Source organism: Numenius arquata, chromosome 7 (assembly GCF_964106895.1).
Source record: "Numenius arquata chromosome 7, bNumArq3.hap1.1, whole genome shotgun sequence".
Lineage (NCBI taxonomy): Eukaryota > Metazoa > Chordata > Aves > Charadriiformes > Scolopacidae > Numenius > Numenius arquata.
Window position 1 is genome coordinate 60,954,188 of NC_133582.1, and position 22,735 is coordinate 60,976,922.

At 42.0% G+C, this 22,735-nt stretch overlaps 1 protein-coding gene across 1 annotated transcript in view; it reads right to left on the reverse strand.

Annotated features, from left to right (window-relative positions):
- Window positions 1-1,004: 1,004 nt before the first annotated feature.
- Window positions 1,005-22,735, reverse strand: part of UMAD1 (UBAP1-MVB12-associated (UMA) domain containing 1) — a 72,561-nt gene continuing 50,830 nt past the window's right edge. The window contains exons 3-4 of the mRNA XM_074150951.1: window positions 19,245-19,330; window positions 1,005-2,592 (exon numbers count right to left, since the gene is read on the reverse strand). Coding sequence (XP_074007052.1) covers window positions 2,335-2,592; window positions 19,245-19,330 — 344 coding nt within the window. The 3' untranslated portion in view covers window positions 1,005-2,334. The remainder of the gene's footprint in view (window positions 2,593-19,244; window positions 19,331-22,735) is intronic.

Here is a 22,735-nt window from a genome sequence, read left to right on the forward strand (position 1 = left end):
GCAGCCACAGCTTCTCTGGGCAACCTGGGCCAGGCTCTCACCACCCTCACAGCAAAGAAGTTCTTCCCCAGATCTCATCTCAATCTCCCCTCTTTCAGTGTCAAACCCTTCCCCCTCGTCCTATGGCTCCCCTCCCTGATCCAGAGTCCCTCCCCATCTCTCCTGGAGCCCCTTTAGGGACCGGAAGAGGCTCTAACAGTTGGGAGACGTGTTCCCAGTGCTCATTCCCAGTACACTCTCGCCAGGTGTAAATGTTCCCCTTTACGGAACATGACTAAGGATGAAGCCAAATCTTTAACCTCCCCTCCACGTCGCTCATCATACAACCTCCTCCCCACCCTCCTTTGCCTCTCCTTTCCCTTTGAAAGGACGCTTGGGAGCGCAACGGAGTGCAGTTTTGACAAGGTGTAATTATTTTAGATAAATTAGCTAACTTTCAGCAAAATAATGAATGCAAAAAATTATAGGCCAAGTCAGGCAGCAAGGAAGGAAGAGGGATCGTGTGAGCCTGTTCCGGCTCCGGCAGCGTGTTGCAGTTCTGCCTCTAGACCAGCAGAAACATCCCAGGCTTGAAACGGACAACTGGGATTGAAACCTGCGATTTGCAGAATGGTTCATTTTTTAATGATTAAATAAAAAATGCTCGTGAAAATTAAATTTAGTGCTTCGGGTATGTGTTAACTAAAAAACTCAGCACACAAACCAGTTCTAAACAACGTGGTCAAATTAATTCTTCCTTTTGAGAGGTCTGAGCAGCTCCCAGCTCTACTGACCTCAGAGCAGCGTCACCGACGCCACCTAAACCACCGCAAGTCCCCAGCACAGCACGCAGAAGGCATCAGATGAAAGCGCGATATATTTGATTAGAAGGTCCGTGATTTTTAAATGACACCAAAAAGATTTCCAAACTGAATTTCCAAGTTCAGGCACCCGCGAGGCCTGACCGGTCACCGCTACGGTCATCGCTACAGGTGAAGCCAAGCAATTACTCTCAACTCACCGTTAATTAGCAATTTTTTTATTGGAGTGCAGCGCAGATACTTTCCCTGAAACAATAACTTCCAAACATTTATGAACACAGCTTTCAAAAATATTAAATACATACATTTACAAAACAAACATGAATATTTAACAACCTAAGACGTATTCATTCTCCATCATTTACAGTATTTATCTCAAACACTGTCAGAGGACGCAAGTTTGAAAATATATCTATTTTAAGCGACCACAGAGCATAGAAAATATACGAAAATACCCACGAACGTTTGGCACAATATAAATATTCTGCCCCGAGAGGGAAAACAAGTGTAGTCTTTTGTGTCACGCAGCTCATTATTCCTCCCAGAGCGTGACGTTTCGCCAGGGAGCTGCTGCTCTGGTTTCAGTCGGGCAAGAGGTGCTCAAAGGCTGTGGGCTGGGCAGAAGGCATGGTTAGGTACTTAGCCATTTCACTCAGCTGGATGAGAACCAATGTAATGTTTTCCTGTTGTTAAACATTGCCATCTGTATCTCTGGCAGGCAAATTAAAAAAAGGAGGGTGTGACCATTAAAAGGCCGTGTCCTGAGATTTCCTTCTTCGGGGGGCAAAGAGGTTAAAATGGAAAAGCGGCTCGGTGTGTAAATCAGGAGCACATGTGGCACTGAGAACAACCAGCAGCCAGGCGGGGAGCACGGCTCCAGGCACGAAAAAATACCATCTACTGGAAAGGGAGCGGCCGGAGAGACCGATTCGCACATTGAAACGGGTAAGTTTAACCAATTCTATTAAGCCTTCATAATTATTTAAGCACTCATCGTTAACTCTGAGTTTTAAAGCTCGGTTTAACTGGGAAGCTGTCCGTCCAGTAGCGCGAAGCAGCGTTGCTTTAGCATTAATACTGGTTTCTACCTGTAGAAAACCCGAGGTGATCTTAAAGAAACGCGTGTAACGGGATCGACGTGTTCAATATGCGAGTGAAATAACAGAGTAGTGCGGATGTGCCTAGGCTTCATCCTAAAGTTATGAAATGTTTGTCTCTGCAGCCTACCTACTGGAAGTAGACACCCACAGCCAGTCTCCTGCGCGGGCTGAAATGGTTTCGCTTGATTTCTTTGGAGATAAACAGAGTATTTACCACAGTAAGTTACAGTTCACGTAAAGCGAAGAAATATAACACAGTCGTGAATAATAATCCTTTCGATCCAATGCATCTGATATACCAGTGGCAGGCCCCCAAAATATTAAGTCAATTAAAATAAGTCTATATGTTCACCTTAAGACTTGTTCCTTGACACAAACAGAAGAAATAAAAAATAAAAAACTCCAACAAAAACCAAAAACCCCAACCACAAACGTTACGGATCACAAAGCACTGAATTTTCAAGTGTAAAGTCATACCAAAATCTTGATAAGTTATCGTTGACGTCGTAGGTGAGCAGCCGGTCGGGAACGTCGTTATGGGTGCCCTGGACGGCCAAGACGTGTGGTGCCAGAGCAAAGGGCACGTCGCTCAGCAGGTCTGACATGAAAGGGCTGCTTTCCACATTCTGACTCCGTTCATTTCCCACCTCTGCACCTGATACACTCAACTGCGACCGGTGCCCCGTGTTTACCTAAAGAGAACAGAAGAACAGAAACTTAGAGGCTAAAAACCAGGCAGGTAAGGCTTTGTACTTAAAAGCATCAGGAGCTGTTAATCAATGAAAACAACAAATAAATTAAAAAAAAAAAAAAACAAAACCAGTTTCAGATTTGGGTTCAGGCAGATCTAAAACAGCAATTCTTAATGCATGTTGATATAATTCTTTGGGTCAGGTTGACTTGAATTAAGGCTAAAGGAACAATACATTTCTTTATTAGTGGGGTTTCTCCACCCAATGTTACTCTGCATTTAGGAAACCCTTAAGGCTGCTGGGACTTTTTCATCATTTCGGGGAAGTTACTTCATATAATTCCTTTCCTAAGCTGATGAGGCTCTGTCTGTTGTTCCCCTTGTGCCTTTTCAGAAGTTGTCCAACAAATGTGTGACTATAAGATATTTTATTTTATAGGTATCGAAAGGAAAGAGTAGTTTCCTCTTTGTCTATTCTTCTAGGCCACTTCAGAGCCTTCTGGAGACAGACACGTCGTGCTACTGGGTTTCTCCTGCCGTAGCAATCTTCTCTAAGCTACTGTAGCACTGACAGCTCTGTGCTACATAATTCCTACAGTTACAGTTCACCGATATTTCTTCTTCTTCTCCGTTTCCCTTAGCTTTCCCCTTCTTAGTTCTCTTTCCTTTCGAGTAGCTGACAGCTCTTCAGAAAGCTGCGTGCAACAGCGGAGGTTGATAACGAAGGTTGAGGGAGGTGATTCTGCCCCTCTGCTCTGCTCTGGTGAGATCCCACCCGGAGTACTCTGGAGCTCTGGAGTCCTCAGCACAGGAAGGACATGGACCTGTTGGAACAGGTCCAGACGAGGCCACGGAGATGCTGGGAGGGCTGGAGCCCCTCCGCTGTGAGGACAGGCTGAGAGAGTTGGGGGGGTTCAGCCTGGAGAAGAGAAGGCTCCGGGGAGACCTTAGAGCCCCTTCCAGTCCCTAAAGGGGCTCCAGGAGAGATGGGGAGGGACTCTGGATCAAGGAGGGGAGACATAGGATGAGGGGGAACAGTTTGACACTGAAAGAGGGGAGATTGAGATGAGATGTGGGGAAGAAATTCTTTGGTGTGAGGGTGGTGAGAGCCTGGCCCAGGTTGCCCAGAGAAGCTGTGGCTGCCCCATCCCTGGAGGGGTTCAAGGCCAGGTTGGAGGGGGCTTGGAGCAACCTGGTCTGGTGGGAGGTGTCCCTGCCCAGGGCAGGGGGTGGCGCTGGATGGTCTTTAAGGTCCCTTCCAACTCGAACCATTCTGTGATTTTCTATGATTCTATGATTTCTTTTACCTTTCCTTACTGATTTCGGTATCTTTAGAGGGCAGGGAGGAGAGGAAAGCTAGCAGAGAAGTTAGGAAGAAAGCCCGCGCAGTTCTCCTCCTGCAGCTTTCCAAGCTCTGAGCAATAAACCCCAGGCAATAGCTCTGTAAGTTCAGGAAAAACCCTAAAACCTCTCGTCTGTTCTAACCAGCACATTTATCGCCAAGTGGAAGGGATCTCAGCTTCGACAGCTGCTAATCGAAAATGCTTACAGGAGCCTTCCTTCTTGTCGTGGCCAAATAGGCTCACGTTGTGCATCGTAACAAAATTCATAAACGTCCTCTGCTATTGGACACATTCTCTTGCTCAGAACACTGCCAGACACACGGAACAACCGTAGCTGCTGTAAACTTAAAAGCTTCCCTTAATTTCTACTCTGCACAAACTCGTTACATTCCCTCTTGAAAGAAATAACCCGGGGAGCGCTTCTTGAGATGCTGGTTTCTGCTTGTGTTACATCAGTCCCGTGTTCCCCGGGGGAGAGCGGGGCCAGAAAGCCCCAAATGAGAAACAGGAAAAGGTTCCATCGAGGAATCAATTAAACAAGATTTTCAAAGACCCTTCTGCCTCCCCCCGCTCCCACATTCCTGGGAAAAACGATCCCTCGCTCGCTGTCCTATTCCCATAGCTCAGATGATAATCAGAAATCCCTAGAATCTCATGTTTGTTTTGTTTGGCAAATTATACTTTTATGAACACCTGTTTATATCTTAATTGTCCCGCGAGCTGGATGAACTCAATTTACAATGCAAATTAGACGATCGTGTGGCAAAACTAACTTCAAAGAGGGAAAAAAAAAATAATATTGAAGAGCACAAAGCATCTCGGATCTTCTTTTTTTTTCCCTCCAGAAACCTTACATTTCTTAGAAGGGTGCCAAACGGGCAGCCCCGGAGGTGAGAACCCCTTCTGCTCACAGCAGATCTTATTTATTGACAACGCCAGAGCAAGGACCAGGTTTCCTCACCCTCAAATCCTGCTTCACATTTCAAGGTGACACTGTAGTAAGGAAGCGTGAGTTACATCGGAATTATTTTACTGTTAAACATCATTTTTCCATACTCCGTCTCTGCACACCGTCAGGGAGGTTCTCAATAGTCTATAGATGCTGATGCTGTTGGAGTAGTCAAAACAGTATCATGAATAAAACCCGAAACGGCTGGGAGCAACACAGTACAGATGAGTCAGGAACAAATTCAGGTCGGTATAACAAATGCCATGACCTGATCTCAGATCCAATGGTCTTTGAGTCCCAACCCCTCACGAGAAGCTCTGGGGTCCAACGCGACAAGATTAGTTTACAGCAGAAATGAGAAAAGCACTCGAGATTTCCTGTCTGAGTCTCACACAAAACCACCACTGTCTTCCCCAGGAAAATGGCTGGGTTTCACTATCTTCAAATGTTCATATTCACTTTTTCATTTATATCAAGTCACATTTTTGGTTACTATTATTGACTGACATCCCAACAAATTATGCAATGGGAAAAATACACAACCTGGGGAGGACGACTCTTAAAGTAGGCAAAACCCAACCATGGGGTAGAAAAACGCTGGTCAAAGTTGATCTGCAGAGTTAACTGGAGATGGGCTGCGGGAAAACTGTCACATTTGCGGTGTAATTCCCTGAATACTGCGGAGTCCATCCTTTTATCTGGTACACAGTGTGCCATATGGGTTAGGGCATATATTACATTATCTCTACATCATATTGTCTACAGAGAAAAAAGTTCCTGTCCTTGACAGTTGAGGTTGCAAGAAGTTATTTTTCAACCCTGCCCAGCGCAGTCGTTACAGGCAACCGCTGCCCTTTGCCACGCAGAACTGATCCAAGAATCATGGAATTGCCTGGGCTGGAAGGGACCTTTCAGATCATCGAGTCCAACCATCAACCCAACACTGACAAAAACCATCACTAACCCATATCTCTGAGCACTACATCCACCCGTCTTGATCTTACCAAGCCAGACGTCCTTCTGTGCTTCCAAACCATAAAGACATCCTTTAAGCCAAGACATGTTTCACTTTTACGCTGGAGAACCCCCAGCAGTGAAAAGACCTTGATGAAGCCAACCCGACCAGCAGGCTCTTATAGCGACTGTGGTAATGTAAGGAAGAACTGGACACTCCAGTAAAGACCATCCATCGCCCAAGCTGGTTCCAGTGCAAACACCGACACAAAGCCACGTGATGCAATCAAAGGCAAGGTTAGGAAATGCCTTCTGTTTTCACGTATGCATTCCTCAAGCACAGCTAGAACTGCAGCTCCTGGAGGATTCGATATCCCACATTAGTCACGCTGGTTCCTGCTTGAACGCCTGACTTATTTATCCAGAATACAATCTATTCAGAGCAGATTCTCTAGACATGAGCTCAACCAAGCCCTGCCAAACGCTATGACACACAATCCTGCTATGAGAAATATTAATTAAACCCGCTTATAAGATCACCAAACAATTTACATCTCACCAAACACCAGGGACTCAAGAAATCAGTTAAATTTCGGGAAGGTAGGGTAATCGAATTTAATTCAAATAAGCAAGGTGTTTTCTTCCTTCTTGGTTTGCAACCCAAATGAACAGGGATAAAAGAAACAGTCCCTAAATATATACGGTTGCTGGCCACCAGGTACTTACTGCGCTCCGACAACAAGGGTGTTATATGTTATTTCAAAACTAACTTAACTATAAAATTGTCCTCTACAGTAAATTCTTCCTTTTTGCTTTTTTTTTTAAAGTGTTTCTCAGCTGCCTTTAAAAACATCTAATTTGCAGCATCTCTGTCTGCTAACCAGAAAGTCTGCCAAGAGGCTCGTAAGGAAGAAAAAATGCAGAGTTTATAATGGACTGAGAAGCTGAATCTCCAGCGCTCGGAACAAAAATCGAAGACCGGTGCTAGCATTGCTCTCATCCAAATTTTCAAACGTGATTTCTAGCAGAAAGTGATGAATTTTAAGAAATTTGTACTTTCTGTAAAAAATAAAGGTTGGTTGTTTTTTTTTTCCTAGAAGCAGACCCGTTTTCCTTAAAAAGACAGTCTGGAGAAAATCACGGTATGTTCACTCTCCCAGAATATTTGCTGTGAATATCCAGCAATACCGTAATGATGAGAGACCTACAACACCACCGGCTATTTAGGGATACTATCTGTATTTCAGGCAATTCTGGGGTATTACAGCCAACAGCGTATCGTGACGTACCTCAGAAGTTACGTAGCAGCGTGAAGTTATTTCTCACGGATCTGGAAACGGAAATTGTCTTTAGGCGATTGTTCTTCCAATTGTGTTTCAATCGGTGCTTTCTTTTTAGAGTAAGAAAAGGGCCCTTTTTAGGAAATTTGTAGGAAATCCAGAGTGAGCATCTCCATTGCTGAAAATGATTCACACTTCGAGTAAGAATAGGAATGGCAAAAAGGCACAGAGGGGAAGAGAAGAATTACTTTTAAGGCCCTCTGAAGGTTTAGCACTTTGTATTTAAAAATGTAAGCTTTGAGAAAAGGAGCAGTAAAACCTTGCTGGAGGCAGGGGGAAAGCGTACATGACATGAAAGTTTTTAAATATCACAAAAAATCCAATGCAAAACATTGATGGCAAAACACCCGCAGACCCGCCACACCAGTAACTATGTGAGCTCTATCCTTATGGAGCTGGAAGAAAGGAAGAAACCCCCCCGGACACAACACAGATGCCCCTGAGATGGTTCAGGAAACCTCACGTGGATCAGGAGAGCTGCTATTCTTTCAAGGCTCACTCAAAAGCGCAGTCAGCATCTCCCCAGGGACTCAAGAAAAAACGTTATCAACTGGAAGAACAAAAGTACAAAGCGCTGGAGACCTTGCAGCAGCTCGTTGCAGTATCCAAATGGCTTCTGGTCACCTTATTTCTTTTTTAAAGTGCAATAGTAGCCTAAAATCGGCGGTGTCAGTGGTTGCAACAGGGCAGACTTCCCCGCTGAAAGCTCGGGGCTCGGATCAAGTCCTCGGAGAGGCTTTTAGAAGCAACAATGGCTGTCAATGGAAATCAGCTTTCCCATTTGCTTTGGGCTCTGGTTTCCCAGCTTCTCGTGCCTCTCGCTCTGGGACACGGCAGTGATTTGTCTCTCTTAAAGAGCTCCGGCTACCTGTACCGATGTTGGGTGATTAGCAGGTAGCCTGGGTCCTCTCCATTTATCACTATTGCTGTTCAGAGTAAAACAGAACCAGACTTGAAAACAAGAATTTAGGTATATTTCTACTTATTTGTGACATACATTTTAGGGTTTTTTTCCTTTTTAATTTTCCGCTTTAAAGCATGCTTTTCAGCCGTTCCTTAGACTGGAATGGAATCAAGGGCAGGTTAATGTTGAAAGGGCTGAAATCTTAAATAAAAAAAAAATTCTAAAGAAGCAGCAAAACTGTGACATTGTACAGTTTTTCAATATTTTCAGAAAGCTCTCCCCTGCAAAGAACAGTAGGGGAATCTTCCCTAAACCCCACTTTCAGTATCAATAACGATGTATATTTGTACATCCTTACTGACATTAAAGCAAATAGAAAAGTGTAATTATTTAGAACTGGCTTTTTCTCTAACATAGCAGCAATTTGATAGTTTAAATGCAGAATGAACTTTCTGTAATTACTACACGCTCCTTGCCCTCTCTAACGGATAAAACTGTTAATCTCTGCAGAGGTTGCCATTTGAACTCTGGATACTTCAAATATCCCCCTGTAAAAGTGTGTTAGTCAAATTATCCGGGTAAATACTGGAGGTTCCTGTGAGTTTCATTTACGAAACCCTTGTAAAATGCAATTCTACCCTGAAAAGTATTGTGAAGTACCACCAACGACTGCATATCTGCTGTCTAACCCAACTCATTTGTTCATCCTAGGAGAAAAACCTTCTTTTTTCTTTGCTAACAATTTTGCAAACTCAAACCAGAACAAGGTTAAGGTTCTGTTTTCAGTTAATCTGCTGTAATAACAATTGGGCACAGAAAATATTTGGAGGGGGGTTGGTGATAAATCTAGCAAAGATATTGAACTTAATATAATCAAAATTGTATAATGTTATTTTTGCTCCTAATTCCTACTTTTATGTCTTTACTCCAAATTCCTATTATTTATTATTTCATTTAATAATTGTTTAAAGACAGAGAACTGTAACATCTCAAACACAGGTATCTATAATGAGAAACTATAAAATTGTGAACAAACAGGCATAAGGTGCAACATGAAGAAAGACTGCAGAACTGAGAGAAAGCAGAAATAAGAAGGAAGCAGAAAAGGATTCTAAATCTTTATTAAAAATGCTAAATCTTAATTTCCCACTGTAAGGAAAATAATTATTCTCTTATCTTTCCTTCTATCTCAACCAATTTTAGCGCTTTTGAATCTGCGGAATTTTAACAGTTAATATCTGCCAGTGCCAGGAAACGTTACCAACTAGGCCAGATTTATTTTAAATGTTTTTTTTCCTGTAGTATGTATGTTGAGAGATTAAAAAAAAATCATGAAAATTCCTATAGCGAGTAACCTGCGAGCCAGAAGAACTAATTGAAAATGCAGGCAGCTCCAGCCACCCAGCAATGCACCCGCAGCCCCAAATCAGAACTGAAGGACAAGTCAATATATTGCAAAATGAGGAGAGAAGCCAGATAAATGCTGATAATGGATTCGTTCCGTAACTTCAGTGTCGTCCAAAAGCACAAAGTACTCACATTTGTTTTGCCGCTACCTTCGTTCCTATGTAATACAAAATTCAGCTATTAACTGTTAAAATTCAGTTATCTATGGAAGCCACTTTGAACCACGAATGAAATCTTTGTATGTGGGGCAATAATTTTTAAATAACTGTGATGCAAATGCTACACAACCCCCTAGAAAATACTCTTTTTACAGAACTGGAATCAGGAGCAAAGGCAATATTTTAACCTTTCACTATAGCCGGAGAATGTACTAAGAAATTCATGTTCTATAAAACTTTAATTGCATATTGAAACAAACAGTATTTAAATAATCCATTTTAATTTAGCAGCTACATTTGGTCAATGTAGTTAGTGACAACAAGATTTGAGTTTTCCTGCTCCCAGGAAAAAAATATCCTGAAGACTTTTTGGGAAGCCGATGTCCTGAACGGGAGGAGCTTAAACAAACTTTCTCTGCCTCCACGTCTCTCCCTCCGGTTCCCAACCTCTGCTATTGTAGAAGCTCCGACACAGTAACCCGCTACGGCACAAAAAAAGATGACGTTTGCCCTGAGATGGTAGATGTCCATGAAGAAGAACCTCTAAAAAACAGGGATAATACTGCATTCTCTCATTATTCTACTAAGTGTATGAAAATCCAAGGACTTGAACGGGAAAGGGAGCTGTCTGCTTAAGAACTTAGACAATTCAATGCAGAAGAATAGTAAGAAAATATTTAGCAAACGTGGCTTCCCAAAAAAAGTCAATAAATTTTTCAGCAAATTGGAACAACTGGGAAAAGCTGCGTAAATCAGGAGTTATTGTTTTGAGAAGAAAAGGAAATCTCTCCTTGAGCAATTGAGGCAGTCAGCAACATCCGCGAAATGTCTCCCTAGAACATGAATATCAGGGGCAGGAAAAAAGACGGAGGGATTACAATTTCCATCTACAATAAGAGGAAAGGGAAAGGAAATGATCTTGGGTTTGGTTTTCAGAAAAAAAGCTAATTTAAGTCCAGTGAGCAGAAAAGAATTACTACTCTGAACCCAGGTGAAGCTTCCTCCAGTGATACCTGTGAACAACGTCCCCAGAGGTGCTCCCAGGAGTTTTCTTAAGTAACCAAACCCCTGGGTCTTCCTAAGGCTCTCTCTCCTCAGCTCAGGCTTTTGAGATGCAGGAAAAAAAAAGCACGATGGCTTTTGAAGCAGTAAAGGATCCAATAATTAATTAAATAAATAAAAGGAAACAAATATCGGTCATCTCGTTCAATCAAGGTGAATTTTTCAACCTCCTGGTTCTCTGTGGAAGGAAGATAATAGGACCATAATTAAAAGGAGGAAGAGTACTTTATTGGATTTTAACATAGATTTGTTTTTATCAAGCAGGTCTATTAATTGCATTAAAACACCAGAAAATTTTTCTTAAAATTTGTTATATTGTGGAAGGAAAGAAAATAAATTTGCAAAAAAATAATTTCCATTTTATCTCATAATTTTAAAAAGTGCTTCAGAACAAAATTTGTCCATGTGCTACCCAATGCACAGCTTTTCACACGTCTGATACAACTAAGGAGGAATGAAGTGTTGGGGATCTTTTAAAGGCAGAAATTACAGCAGTAGCACATGATAGTGAAAGGCTCAAGCCCTGGTGATGGGAAGTGCAGAAAAAGGTATCAGAAAAACAAATATTAGCACTTTGGACTGAAACGAGACAGTTTTCATGTCACATTTCCTTTCCATTAATACGGACTGCCCACTGCTGTGTGCGTTTTAGGGGGTTTTTCTCCTGAAAGTGGCAGTGAAACCAACCTACAGACACTGGGATTTTCCTTACTTGGTGTTCAGAGTAATTATCACTAACCTGCCCTATACGAGTCTTTCAGGCACCGTTTTACGCTAATGCATCACGTTGTAAGCTGTGTTAGAGCTCGGTCTCATCAAGGGATGTATGATCTACATCGCATTTTAGATCAATTTTAATATTTGGAAAGCCCAGAGGCAGGATGACTGACCAATCAATTTGTTGACAGCAGCAAAGTGAACCAGCATCACCGATTTTTAGTCCAACCTCATGGGTTTGGGCAAGAGATACAGGACAATTGGTAGCTTTATCTGGGGAATAAGTGAGTCAGAACATCCCCAAATTACAGAAAGGCTAAAAAATCACAGAATGATATGGGATTGGACGGGATCTCTGGAGACCATCCAGTCCAACCCCCTGACAGAGCAGGTCCCACAGGAACGTGTCCAGGTGGGTTTGAATGTCTCCAGAGAAGGAGACTCCACCACCTCTCTGGGCAGCCTCTTCCAGGGCTCTGCCACCCTCACAGGAAAGAAGTTCCTCCTCATGTTGAGATGGAACTTCTCATGTTCCAGTTTGTGCCCGTTCCCTCTTGTCCTGTCCCTGGGCACCACTGAAAAAAGACTGGCCCCATCCTCCTGACACCCACCCTTGAAGTATTTATAGGCGTTGATCAGATCCCCCCTCAGTCTTCTCTTCTCCAGACTGAAAAGACCCAAGTCCCTCAGCCTCTCCTCATCAGAGAGATGTTCTAGTCCCCTCATCATCCTTGTAGCCCTCTGCTGTACCCTCTCCAGCAGTTCCCTGTCCTTCTTGAACTGGGGAGAATATATTCCTTTACCCTCACTCTCAAAATGAATTGCCAATCAGGCCAATTTCACTATTTTATGAACTTTTTACATGGGGGTACGTACGTTGCTATTGAGAGGCACTAAACGATGAAAAGATACCATCTGTGTGTGCTGTTCTTTCCCTGCAGGAGGTGGTTTTGTCTTCTGCAGGAGGGAGGGATGCTCCCATCCCTTTGTTGCATTTACATGTATTTGGTGGCCAGACAGAACATTCAAATCCACTCTAAAAGACTGTAAAGGCTTCCCTGGTTCTTATAATAAAATCTCAGCTGCAGTGAAACAAAGGGTTTAAAGGTATTTCACACTTGCCAAGAGCTGCATTACTGTTTTTTTGGAAAATGAACTGTTTTCTAAGTTTGGAGAGGAAGTTGGTCACCACCACGTTAATTCACATCTCTCAATTCCCACTCCAGTTCCCTCTATCTAAAAATATAATACTTCCCTTTAAGAAAAAAGACAATTGGCTTAGCATTCTTGACGTTACTGTGATTACTAAGTGTCTGAAATAACCCCAGCTGTCTCTCAAGTTACACAGATAAAAAGGCTAACTAGTTCCTTTTAGAATTGAGAAAAACCCTCCAAGCTGGTAGTCTTTCAAGTCACCCCCAGGTCTTAGCGGCTGACCCTGGGTCAACAGAGTTTATAAAATGTTGTTTATGAGGCCATAGCAACTTACCCTCAGGACTTACGAATGATCATGTTTGCTTAAATTTTACGTCTGTGTGTACATACACCTGATATATTTATATAGACTATGTACATACACCATCCCCCCCTCAACTTGCCCAACTGTTGAAGGCAGACAGAAGTCCACTGGTTCATAGGCTCTGGAGGTCTTCTGAATACGGAAAAACCTCTTAAATATTTTGGTCAGTTATCAAGCAGACAGGAACATGAACATTGCAATATAGTGAAGTTTTATGCAGTAAATATGCTATTGCATAGTAACAGTTGTAATGTGTAATAGAATCATACAATAGAATCATAGAATTGTCTAGGTTGGAAGGGACCTTTGAGATCATCTAGTCCAACCATCAACCTAACTCTGATAATACCCATCACTAAACCATGTCTCTAAGCACTATGTCAACCCGTCTTTTAAATCCCTCCAGGGACGGTGCCTCAACCACTTCCCTGGGCAGCCCATTCCAAGGCTCAATAACCCTTTCCATGTAAACATTTTCCCTAATCTCCAATCTGAACCTCCCCTGGTGCAACTTGAGGCCATTTCCTCTTGTCCCATCGCCTGTTCCTTGGGAGAGGAGACCGACCCCCCCTGGCTACACCCTCCTTTCAGGGAGTTGTAGAGAGCGAGGTGGTCTCCCCTCAGCCTCCCTTTCTCCAGGCTGAACAATCCCAGCTCCCTCAGCCGCTCCTCACAAGACTTGTGCTCCAGACCCCTCACCAGCTCTGTTGCCCTTCTCTGGACCCGCTCTAGCACCTCAATGTCTTTTTTGTGGTAAAGGGCCCAAAACCGGACACAGTAATAGTTGATTATATATATGTAATAGTTGAGTTTTTTTAGCTGACTGGGCAATTTACCTTCATTCTCAGTAAGATCACAACCATTTACCGTGCCCTTCTTATCATATGGCAGCTCTACTTCCTACACGCTTTCCATCTGTGGCTGCACAGGGATCCCCCCCAGAACTGCCCGCTGTTTCCTGTACATCCAAAGGATGAAGGGAACTGGAACGATATCCATCGCAGCCGCCAACACTGAAAACCACTCATCCTTCTTTAAAGACGATGTTAAAACTTCACTTCCTATAGCTTACGATCATACACAATAGTTGAGTGAAACATAAGATGTTTCTTCTGGCAGTACCAGCATTCAGGGAGAAGAACACACCTGATGACCTGCTGCAGACCTATTCCAGTCCCTTCTAAGACTGGATAATTTCATTAAGTGATTATTGCTTACATACCCAATTAAGAAGAGAGAAAATATGGAACAACACGCTTTAAGGGCTTTGTAGGTGAAAAAGAAGATCTTGGAATTAATATGACATATGACAAGCAATTAATCTAACCAGGCCACAGCTAGAATTCTAGCTTGGGAGAGCTTAAAAAAACCAAAATGCCAATCTAAGCAGTAACATTTTCTACAGAAACTATATTTTGTCAAAATGAAGCAAACTAATCACAAACATTGGCCAATAATTTTGAAACATAACCACCCCCCCTTCTCTAAAGCAAATGTAAGGAATTTAAAATGATGCCGTAAATCTAGCCCAGAACACCCTTCTCGAGATTCTAAATCCGGGGCCCTCTGACCCAGAAGCTGCGAGTTGGGTGACGGAGCAGAGACACGATCAGTAATAGCTCCTTTTCCAGAAACTTGTCAAAACAATCCAGTCAGCTAAGCTTTAGTGAAAACTGGGCAATAATAGGTCTGGAAGAAAAAATTAATTTTAATGTTATCTTTTTTTCTTAAAAAATAAAATAAAATTAGCATTATTCATGCTCTGGAATTATATCAGGTGTTCTGCTCAAGAGGCTATCTTGAGGTCTATCACCTTCAGCAATACTTGCTAATTTCTCTACATGAGTAAAAAGAAAGTTATGTTATTTTTTTCCCCCCACTCTGTGCGCTCGCACCTCCCATTATCTCTTCCTTGATATTTTAGATCTCATATTATTTCTGTCTTTCCAATTGACTAATACGACCCCTAATACGATGCCAGGAAACTCTTACTTACCTCTGTTCAGAATCCTTACACAGCAGCTTTACAAAGGATCAATTTAATAAGGATATTATCTTCCAATTCAGTTATAAAGGTATTTTTTTCTCATTTCTTCAGGTACTTGCCCAAAACAGTACCCACCACTATCTATATGCAGAAAACCATAAATGATTTTAAATTTACTTCAGGAAACACGGGCTTTCTATCTGCTCCACTCTCAGTTTATAGCAGCAACTTATGGAAAGAAAGGGCACAAGAACCATAACACAACTATTACAATTCATAAAGAAAACTATGACCTGTGATGATAAGTATCACGGCACCGTATATAATTAAGAGTGGCTATAACAACAACATATAAATTAGATAATTATGGATTAAGCAATCCCTTGGGGGATTCTCTCTTGCCCTAGAAAATGCGTAACAAGCTCCTTAGATAGAAGGCAACAGCTATTAAGTATTTGAGGGAGAAATAGGACTATAGACACAAAACAAAACAAAACAAAACAAAACACACAGCAAGAGAAAAATCTTAATTCACAATCTAAAGACAGCTTTTATTTTTGGTAGCTTATTTTAATACACTTACTGGTAGAGTTTTCACCCATTAAATCTGCTGATATCTGCTGGCTAAAAAGCACACGTCAGATTCTCAGGACGGGCAATATCAAATAAAGACAAGCTGCTGCTTAAGGTGACAGTGGGGAGACACAAACCACTGCAGCTATTATCAGAAATGTAATTTTTTGTTGTTGTTGTTTCTTACATCAGTTTAATGATCCCAGGTGTCCCGGACACCAGACATACAATAATCTTCATAAATCCTAATTCACAGCCATACCATCTGTCAAAATTTTTTTTTTTTTAATGTCTCCTAATAGATGTGGTACATAATTGCTCTCACAGTAGGACAAAAATACATGGTTGCACTAATTTGCTTTACCAATGGAACAGCTCATTATCAAAAATAAGCCCACCACGTTACTAGGGTTTCCTGCACTCTTCATATATCAAAACTAACCTTCCCATTCGGTTCTTTTCTATAACCCTAAATTCCCAGTGAAAGCAGATAAAGATTGAATTATCTGGAAATTGTACTACAATAACGGAAAACTGGCAAGCATGATAAAATAAAACGTAATATCTCCTTCTATTATGATGGCGTTGCAGTTAAAATCAGAAGCTTTGTATTTCAGCGTCACAAAGGGACTCGTTTAAGTTCTTGGCCCTGCGGGGCCCTAAGTATTTTGGCCCCAGTCCAGAAAAGCACTTAAATGTGCCTATGACTTGTAGTTCCTGAGCCTGAAGCAACCTCAGCGGGTCGGTACATGTCTGATTAGACCCAGAGCACTAGTTACCCTGCTGGACACCGCATCTGGGCGTTGGGAGACGACCCTCCCAAATCTCCATCCGTACCCACCGAGATGGAGAAGACACTCCGCGCGGGTCACCATTCAAAGCAGGAGCTTCTCTTCCCACTCTCTGCAGCAGACGATGAAACGTTTGGGCTAAAGTTGGCCTTTGAGAACACCCTTCCTCCAACGAGTTTCTAAATATCTGCAGTTCCTCTAACACGCATGAAATATCAAACGCTCTCAAAATAACGCAGACTGCAGGTGGGGCAGTTGTTACAAGAGGTTCTCTTACCTCTCGCTCATTGCCATGAGCTGATCTTGGTGTAAACTTTTATTTGTGCATTAGTTTCAATAATTTATGTGAGATTATACAAAAAATACTTACTTGAGAATTCAGTGATTGTACAGCAAACAAATCCAATAGTACCCAAGTAAATGGGAAATGCCAAAGATGATGTCAGTTACCAAAAAATACTCCAGAAGATACTTACTTCAAAAAAAAAAAAATCAAACTCAACCTCATTTCCCTTTTGAATGAGGAAGTGACCCATGAACAAAGTATTACTTCATTCTTCTTTAAATCACATTTCTAAACGCACTTTCCATGTTCAAAAAAGTCTCCATGTAATAAGTTGTAAAGTAGTTTATATTTAAAAATAAAAGCAAGTTTCCAGCAGTTGAAAGATGCAGTTGAAGAACTAAACGCTCTTCTGTTCAACTCCACATGACCAATTTCTGATACTACTTTGCAGCCTCACAAATATATTTTAAAGTACTCTGTCTATGAAGTATTCTTGTTTTCATGCTAACAAGTTTATTATTCCAATTAACGTTCTATGTCTGCATGACATGTTGAACATGTAATACAACGCTTTTCCAGTTTCGCTAAATTGGTAGAGTTCTCCCACAAATTCATAAAAATATACTCCTACTGCAAAGAGAAATAATTATACTCACCACTGCAAAGAGGAATATTGCTTTTCTAATGGCCAGAATTACCCATTTCATTTCCATGATCCTCGGTTACTCCATTTAATTTGAGAAACTGAGAATTCCTTAGAGTAAACGTAAAGTCAAAATACCGAAATCTAGACTGGAATTAATAACTTAGATACTACCAAATGCTGTATCTTAATTTAACCCTTGTTGTCACGAGTCGGTTCATACAAGTACCTTTGTGGCAGATAAGTCTTTTAACAGAAAATTTAAAATAAATCTTTGTTTTATTTTCGCTGTAATATCTGATAATTTATTTTGAAATCTTTGCTTCTTTCCTCTAACTCATAAACACTTAAAATCTACACAAGATCCTGTTTTCCTGAAATTCCACAGAATTGAGCAAACCACTGACGCTGCAATAACTGGCAGCTCCCAATCCCTAGCGAGAACATCACGTTAAGGGAAATTATGCCTGTGCAGGAGGTAACCACAGCATCAGTTCATTACACTGCCCCAAAATTCCAGCACTGCAGTGGCAACCCCCCCCCCCCATCTCAGATGTGCATGGAGCCAGAAAGTCAGACTAAAATTTTGTGATTAACTGTAACTCATTCATAATCCCACATTATCACAGAATCATAGAATAGTTCGAGTTGGAAGGGACCTTGCAGACCATCCAGTGCCACCCCCTGCCCTGGGCAGGGACACCTCCCACCAGACCAGGGTGCTCCAAGCCCCCTCCAACCTGGCCTTGAACCCCTCCAGGGATGGGGCAGCCACAGCTTCTCTGGGCAACCTGGGCCAGGCTCTCACCGCCCTCACAGCAAAGAAGTTCTTCCCCAGATCTCATCTCAATCTCCCCTCTTTCAGTGTCAAACCCTTCCCCCTCATCCTATGGCTCCCCTCCCTGATCAAGAGTCCCTCCCCAAGGAGGGGATCGTAAGGGAAACCACTCATTACTTACAATGAATTAAAGATTTATGTATCAGACATAGTTTTTAATTTGAAATTAAAAAGGGAGGCTACCGCTCACGCACAGGTGTTGACCCCTCTTAAAGATGCAACATTATCTGATAGGCAACAACCAAGGGACTCAGCAATAATAAATATTAAAATGGCAATGAGGAGGGAGAGAAACAGAGATACAGTTAGTTCCAAGGCTAGATAGGAAAAAGAGAAAGTATAGGTTAAGCAAAAAAAACCCCACCTAACACCACAACAGCACAAAAAGTCCAAGCAAAATGTCTTATAGTTATCTTGCAAATATCTAAAACTACATGGCAATGGAAAATAGGCTCATACTCATCGCAAAAACATTTTCAGAGGAGATGGAGGAGAAAATATGTGTCATCACATGCAAAAATATTCTCAAAAGCCCTCTTTGGTATACACAGATTAAATACTAAAGAAACCAGATGAAGAAAAAGAAGGCCAGATTTACGGCCACACAGTGCTGAAACAGAAAGCAAACACACAATAAAGACAGCCCATTATACTCACACATTTACAACACGGTACTTACAATGGTGGCTGTGGAAATAAATGCCTTATGTAAATGTTTGACATTTTCCATTACTACTCACCACGCTAACGCTTCTGTGCCGTTCATTAGCATTCCAGCTACAGTTTCATGCTCACACGTCTCAAGTATAAAAATACAATGCTCAGCAATACCGCACAGCCCAGCCACCTTACTATTTCTTTTCCAAATCAATATCAGTGGCCTTGATAATATTGCCCTCTAATTCCTAACAACACTTCTCGTATGCGAGCTGACAAGGAAGGCTGAGTACGTTCTCGCTCTAGGGAAGATCCAGAGCGTTGAATGTGTTGGAACAGTCTCCTGCAGGACATTTGAGCAAGCTGGTCTAGCGGAAGGTGTCTCTGCCCATGGCAGGGGGCTGGAACTCGAGGATCTTTAAGGTCCCTTCCAACCCAAACCATTCTATGATTCTATGATTCATGCGTTTTAAATGAGCTGCTGTGGAATTTGCATCAGGTGTGCATAAGGAAATGGTCTCCTACCTGTGGAGGTTGGTTGTACATCGGTCTGGTCTCTGGGAACGAAGTTTTATCCTTTGACTCTCTGCTTTGATCATCAATTGTGTCACCTAGCAAAGGAAAAATATACCTATTAAATCATGGAAATCCTTCATATTTTATATGGAATAAGAAAAACTCTTGAGTTTTCCTAAAATTAAATTAGATGATTCCCTGGGAAAGGGGGAACTCTGTTGCCACATTTATATTTTAAAATTTTGAACACGAGGAAAGAGAAAAAAATTGAGAAGTGGTCTGCAAAACCCGGGAATAAATCTGTGCCAATTAGTTAACGTGAAAAACTCAGAGGGGAAAAAAAGAAAAGTAAGAGAAAAAGCAAGGCCCCTATTTTTGCACACTTCAGGGCCATTCAGTTCTAATACTGGCAAAGTGACGAACGAAGGAGACATAGTACGAGTTTCTCAGATATTATAAAACAAATATCCACCTCGCCTACCTTCTCCCATCTTCTGTGTCGGTGGGAGGGTGTAAAAGAAGTTGTAAAGATTTTGTGGATTATCTCCTTCTGCTGTTAGTGCTACTCAGCAAAGAGTTTGTAAGAAAGATGAAACAACTTAGAAATATGAAAGATTTAGTCACAAAATTCTGACTTTATTTTTATTCGAACTGAGACTGCTTTCTGGAGTATTTTGAAAGTCTGTATCCTTAAAGAGGCAATTCTAAATGAAAGGGTTCAAGTTACTGGAGTTTAACTCCTTTGCTAAACCTGTGTTTTTGGCTTTCCTGTTCCTTTTTCTCCAGAGGTTTCTCTGGCACAAGCTGCCGGAACAGCAGCCAGCTCTGCCCATGCCCACAGAGCCTGGAAGCCAGTGACACTTTGCAAGATGTTTTTAAAATCTACATAAAATACTCCAAAGCACTTGTATTCACACCATCTCATCAAAAAAAAAAGAGAGAGGGGGGAGAATAAAGGAGATGAAGAGTCATTTAATCTTCTGTTCCACCCACAATACAGTGAAAAACAAAATTTGTAAGCACCTATAAGAGAATGAGGTAACAGCCATGAAAATAAACTATGCCAAACCATCCGTTTTCATTTGTAATGAAGTAAAAAGGCCTGCAAAGATAAATTATCAGAGGTCTTGGACTCTGCAGTGAAAGATTGCAAAGACTTGGGGAGACATGAAAATGGCTAACAGATACATGAAGAGGACAGCAAGGCACATCTTCGGTGTGTTTGTCACGGATGACAGTACGAACAAGTTTAAAATGTACCACTAGGATAGAATAGTTTTCCAGAGAAATCAGTATTTTCAGTGTATTTTCACCAGATCCTATCTCGAATATCCAGACAGATTAGTCATCCTTATTTCTACCAGCCCAAATAATGAATTAACTCTCACACACTCCCCCAGCTCCACCAGTTCCCGACCTTCCCAAGCCTGCCATAGCAGACCCAGCTTGTTTAGCCTTTTTTTTGTTCAACTTGCCTTGGTTTCCCATTGACCTAAATTCTAATATCTTCCCTTAAGTGGAAGCCATAATTTCTCTTCCCTCTTCAGGCTGAGCCTTTCAAATGCTCCCCTCTGATCTGGCTTTTCCCCTTCTCCACTGTGACTCCGCAATCTCCTCTTCCCATCTGCCTACATGGTAGGAAGGTGGATGAAGGCAAACACCAAATAGACAGAATTCCTCTTACACAATCCTGATTTAAACAGGTACATAATTACAATTTTGCCAAACCAAGCCACTGAAAACTGGCTCTGAAAAAAATTACAAACTCATGACCTTAGTAGGAAGGGCTTCCAAATGCCCACCACCACTCCCCAAAAATGTCTGTCATCGGAACTGAACAGCAAATATGTTCATAGAAGAGGCCAGAGGGACCACCATGATCATATATAGCCCCTGCATAAATGCAGGCCATGAGATCTCTTGAATTAATTTGTTTCAACTAGAGCAAGTTTAAAGCTGTATTTTAACTAGGAGATAACAGACAAAATGATTCATTTAACAAAACAATTAGATTCTGGCTCATATATCCCTTGGTTTAAAAGCATTATGCAGTATTTCAGTCACAAAACTCCTATTAAAAAATATCTAAGTCATATACCTAAAAATGTCACATACCATCTAGATACTATAAGAATTAGGTGCTCTGTGCAGTGTAATGTGGTTTAAACAGCAGCAGCATAATCTGTAGTATCCATGGCATTACTGGGAAAATTTATCAGGAAAAAAATAATCGTGCTTATTGCTGTAAAATATTCCCTTACTTATCAACAGAAAAATATTTTCAAGTTCGAAAAGAGAGCAGTAGATCTATTTATCCTACTGTCCAGATAGTTCAAATCCTCAGCCCGGGAGGCTGTTTTTAAGTTATATTAAGCCTGTCCCAGGCCCAAACGAACGGCATCGCACTCAAAGGTCAGACACACGTTTCTTCTTTCCCTGAGCTGGTGCTGGATTTACACCAACATTCTCCGAGTTCCACCGGTATCTCCTTTTTTCCAAGGGCTGCAGCCAGGTGTTGCGCAGGAAAGAAATACTCAGTCCAGTCTTCAGTATGTACTATGTCCATTCCCCGCTCAGACTTCAGAATTTTTGGTTTCTTCAGAAATCTGCCTTCAGCTGCCTATCTGGACCTCGGCGAACTCTCGTCGAGAAAGGTTCAACCACAAGTTTGGCTTCTACTCAACAAGGAAGTGGGGTTTCTATTTATACCCTTTCCTCTTCCAGCATTTCGTTATCCTCACGCTGTGCAGTCTCTCGATCAACAGACAACACTTAGAAGCCTATCCCACCCTCAGTTTAAATAATTAAAACCGATTGTAAATATATGTTAGAGTCTTCTTTAATTGAGATTGCCATTTGTCCTGGTCTGTGCGAGAAACCCGTGAGACAGCGGAGCAAATGCAACCCAGGGAGCAGTAACCAGCCACCGAACACAAGACTTTTCGAATGTCACCTTCAGCTTCGAAAGGAAAACAGCTATTTTGCACTGTACTTTAGTTAGTGGCTTAACTCTTTGTTGCCCGTCATTATCTTCTTTATCCTGCAAAGAAATGGCAAGAACAAAGAGTATTCAGGCTTGAAACCCAACACAGTAGGGTGTGAGAACAGGAGAGGACTCTGTGGAAGCACCAAGTTTTTCCTGAAGTTTCTTGCCCCTCCCTTCCTTGTAAATCTTCCCCTCTCCCCCCGAGAGAAGGAAGACAGACAGCCCAGGCACACTGATTTTAAGTCACCCTGCTCCAGAATAAACTCACACAACTTCGGGCTTCAGTCCATCGATAGCGGCAGCTCTTTCAGCCTGGGGAGGTGTTCAAGAAGGGCTGCAATTCCCTCTCCCCGTCTGAGTCTCGGGAGTCCCTGCAATCGTGCTTCCATGGAAAGGGGTTTGATAGCATCACTCTTCCGAATCCTGCTCTTCTCTCAGCCTCATTTAAGCAGCCTCCAGCTCCTCCAGCGGGGATGAGATGTGGTTCTGCTCAGACTCACCCCAGCCCTGCTCA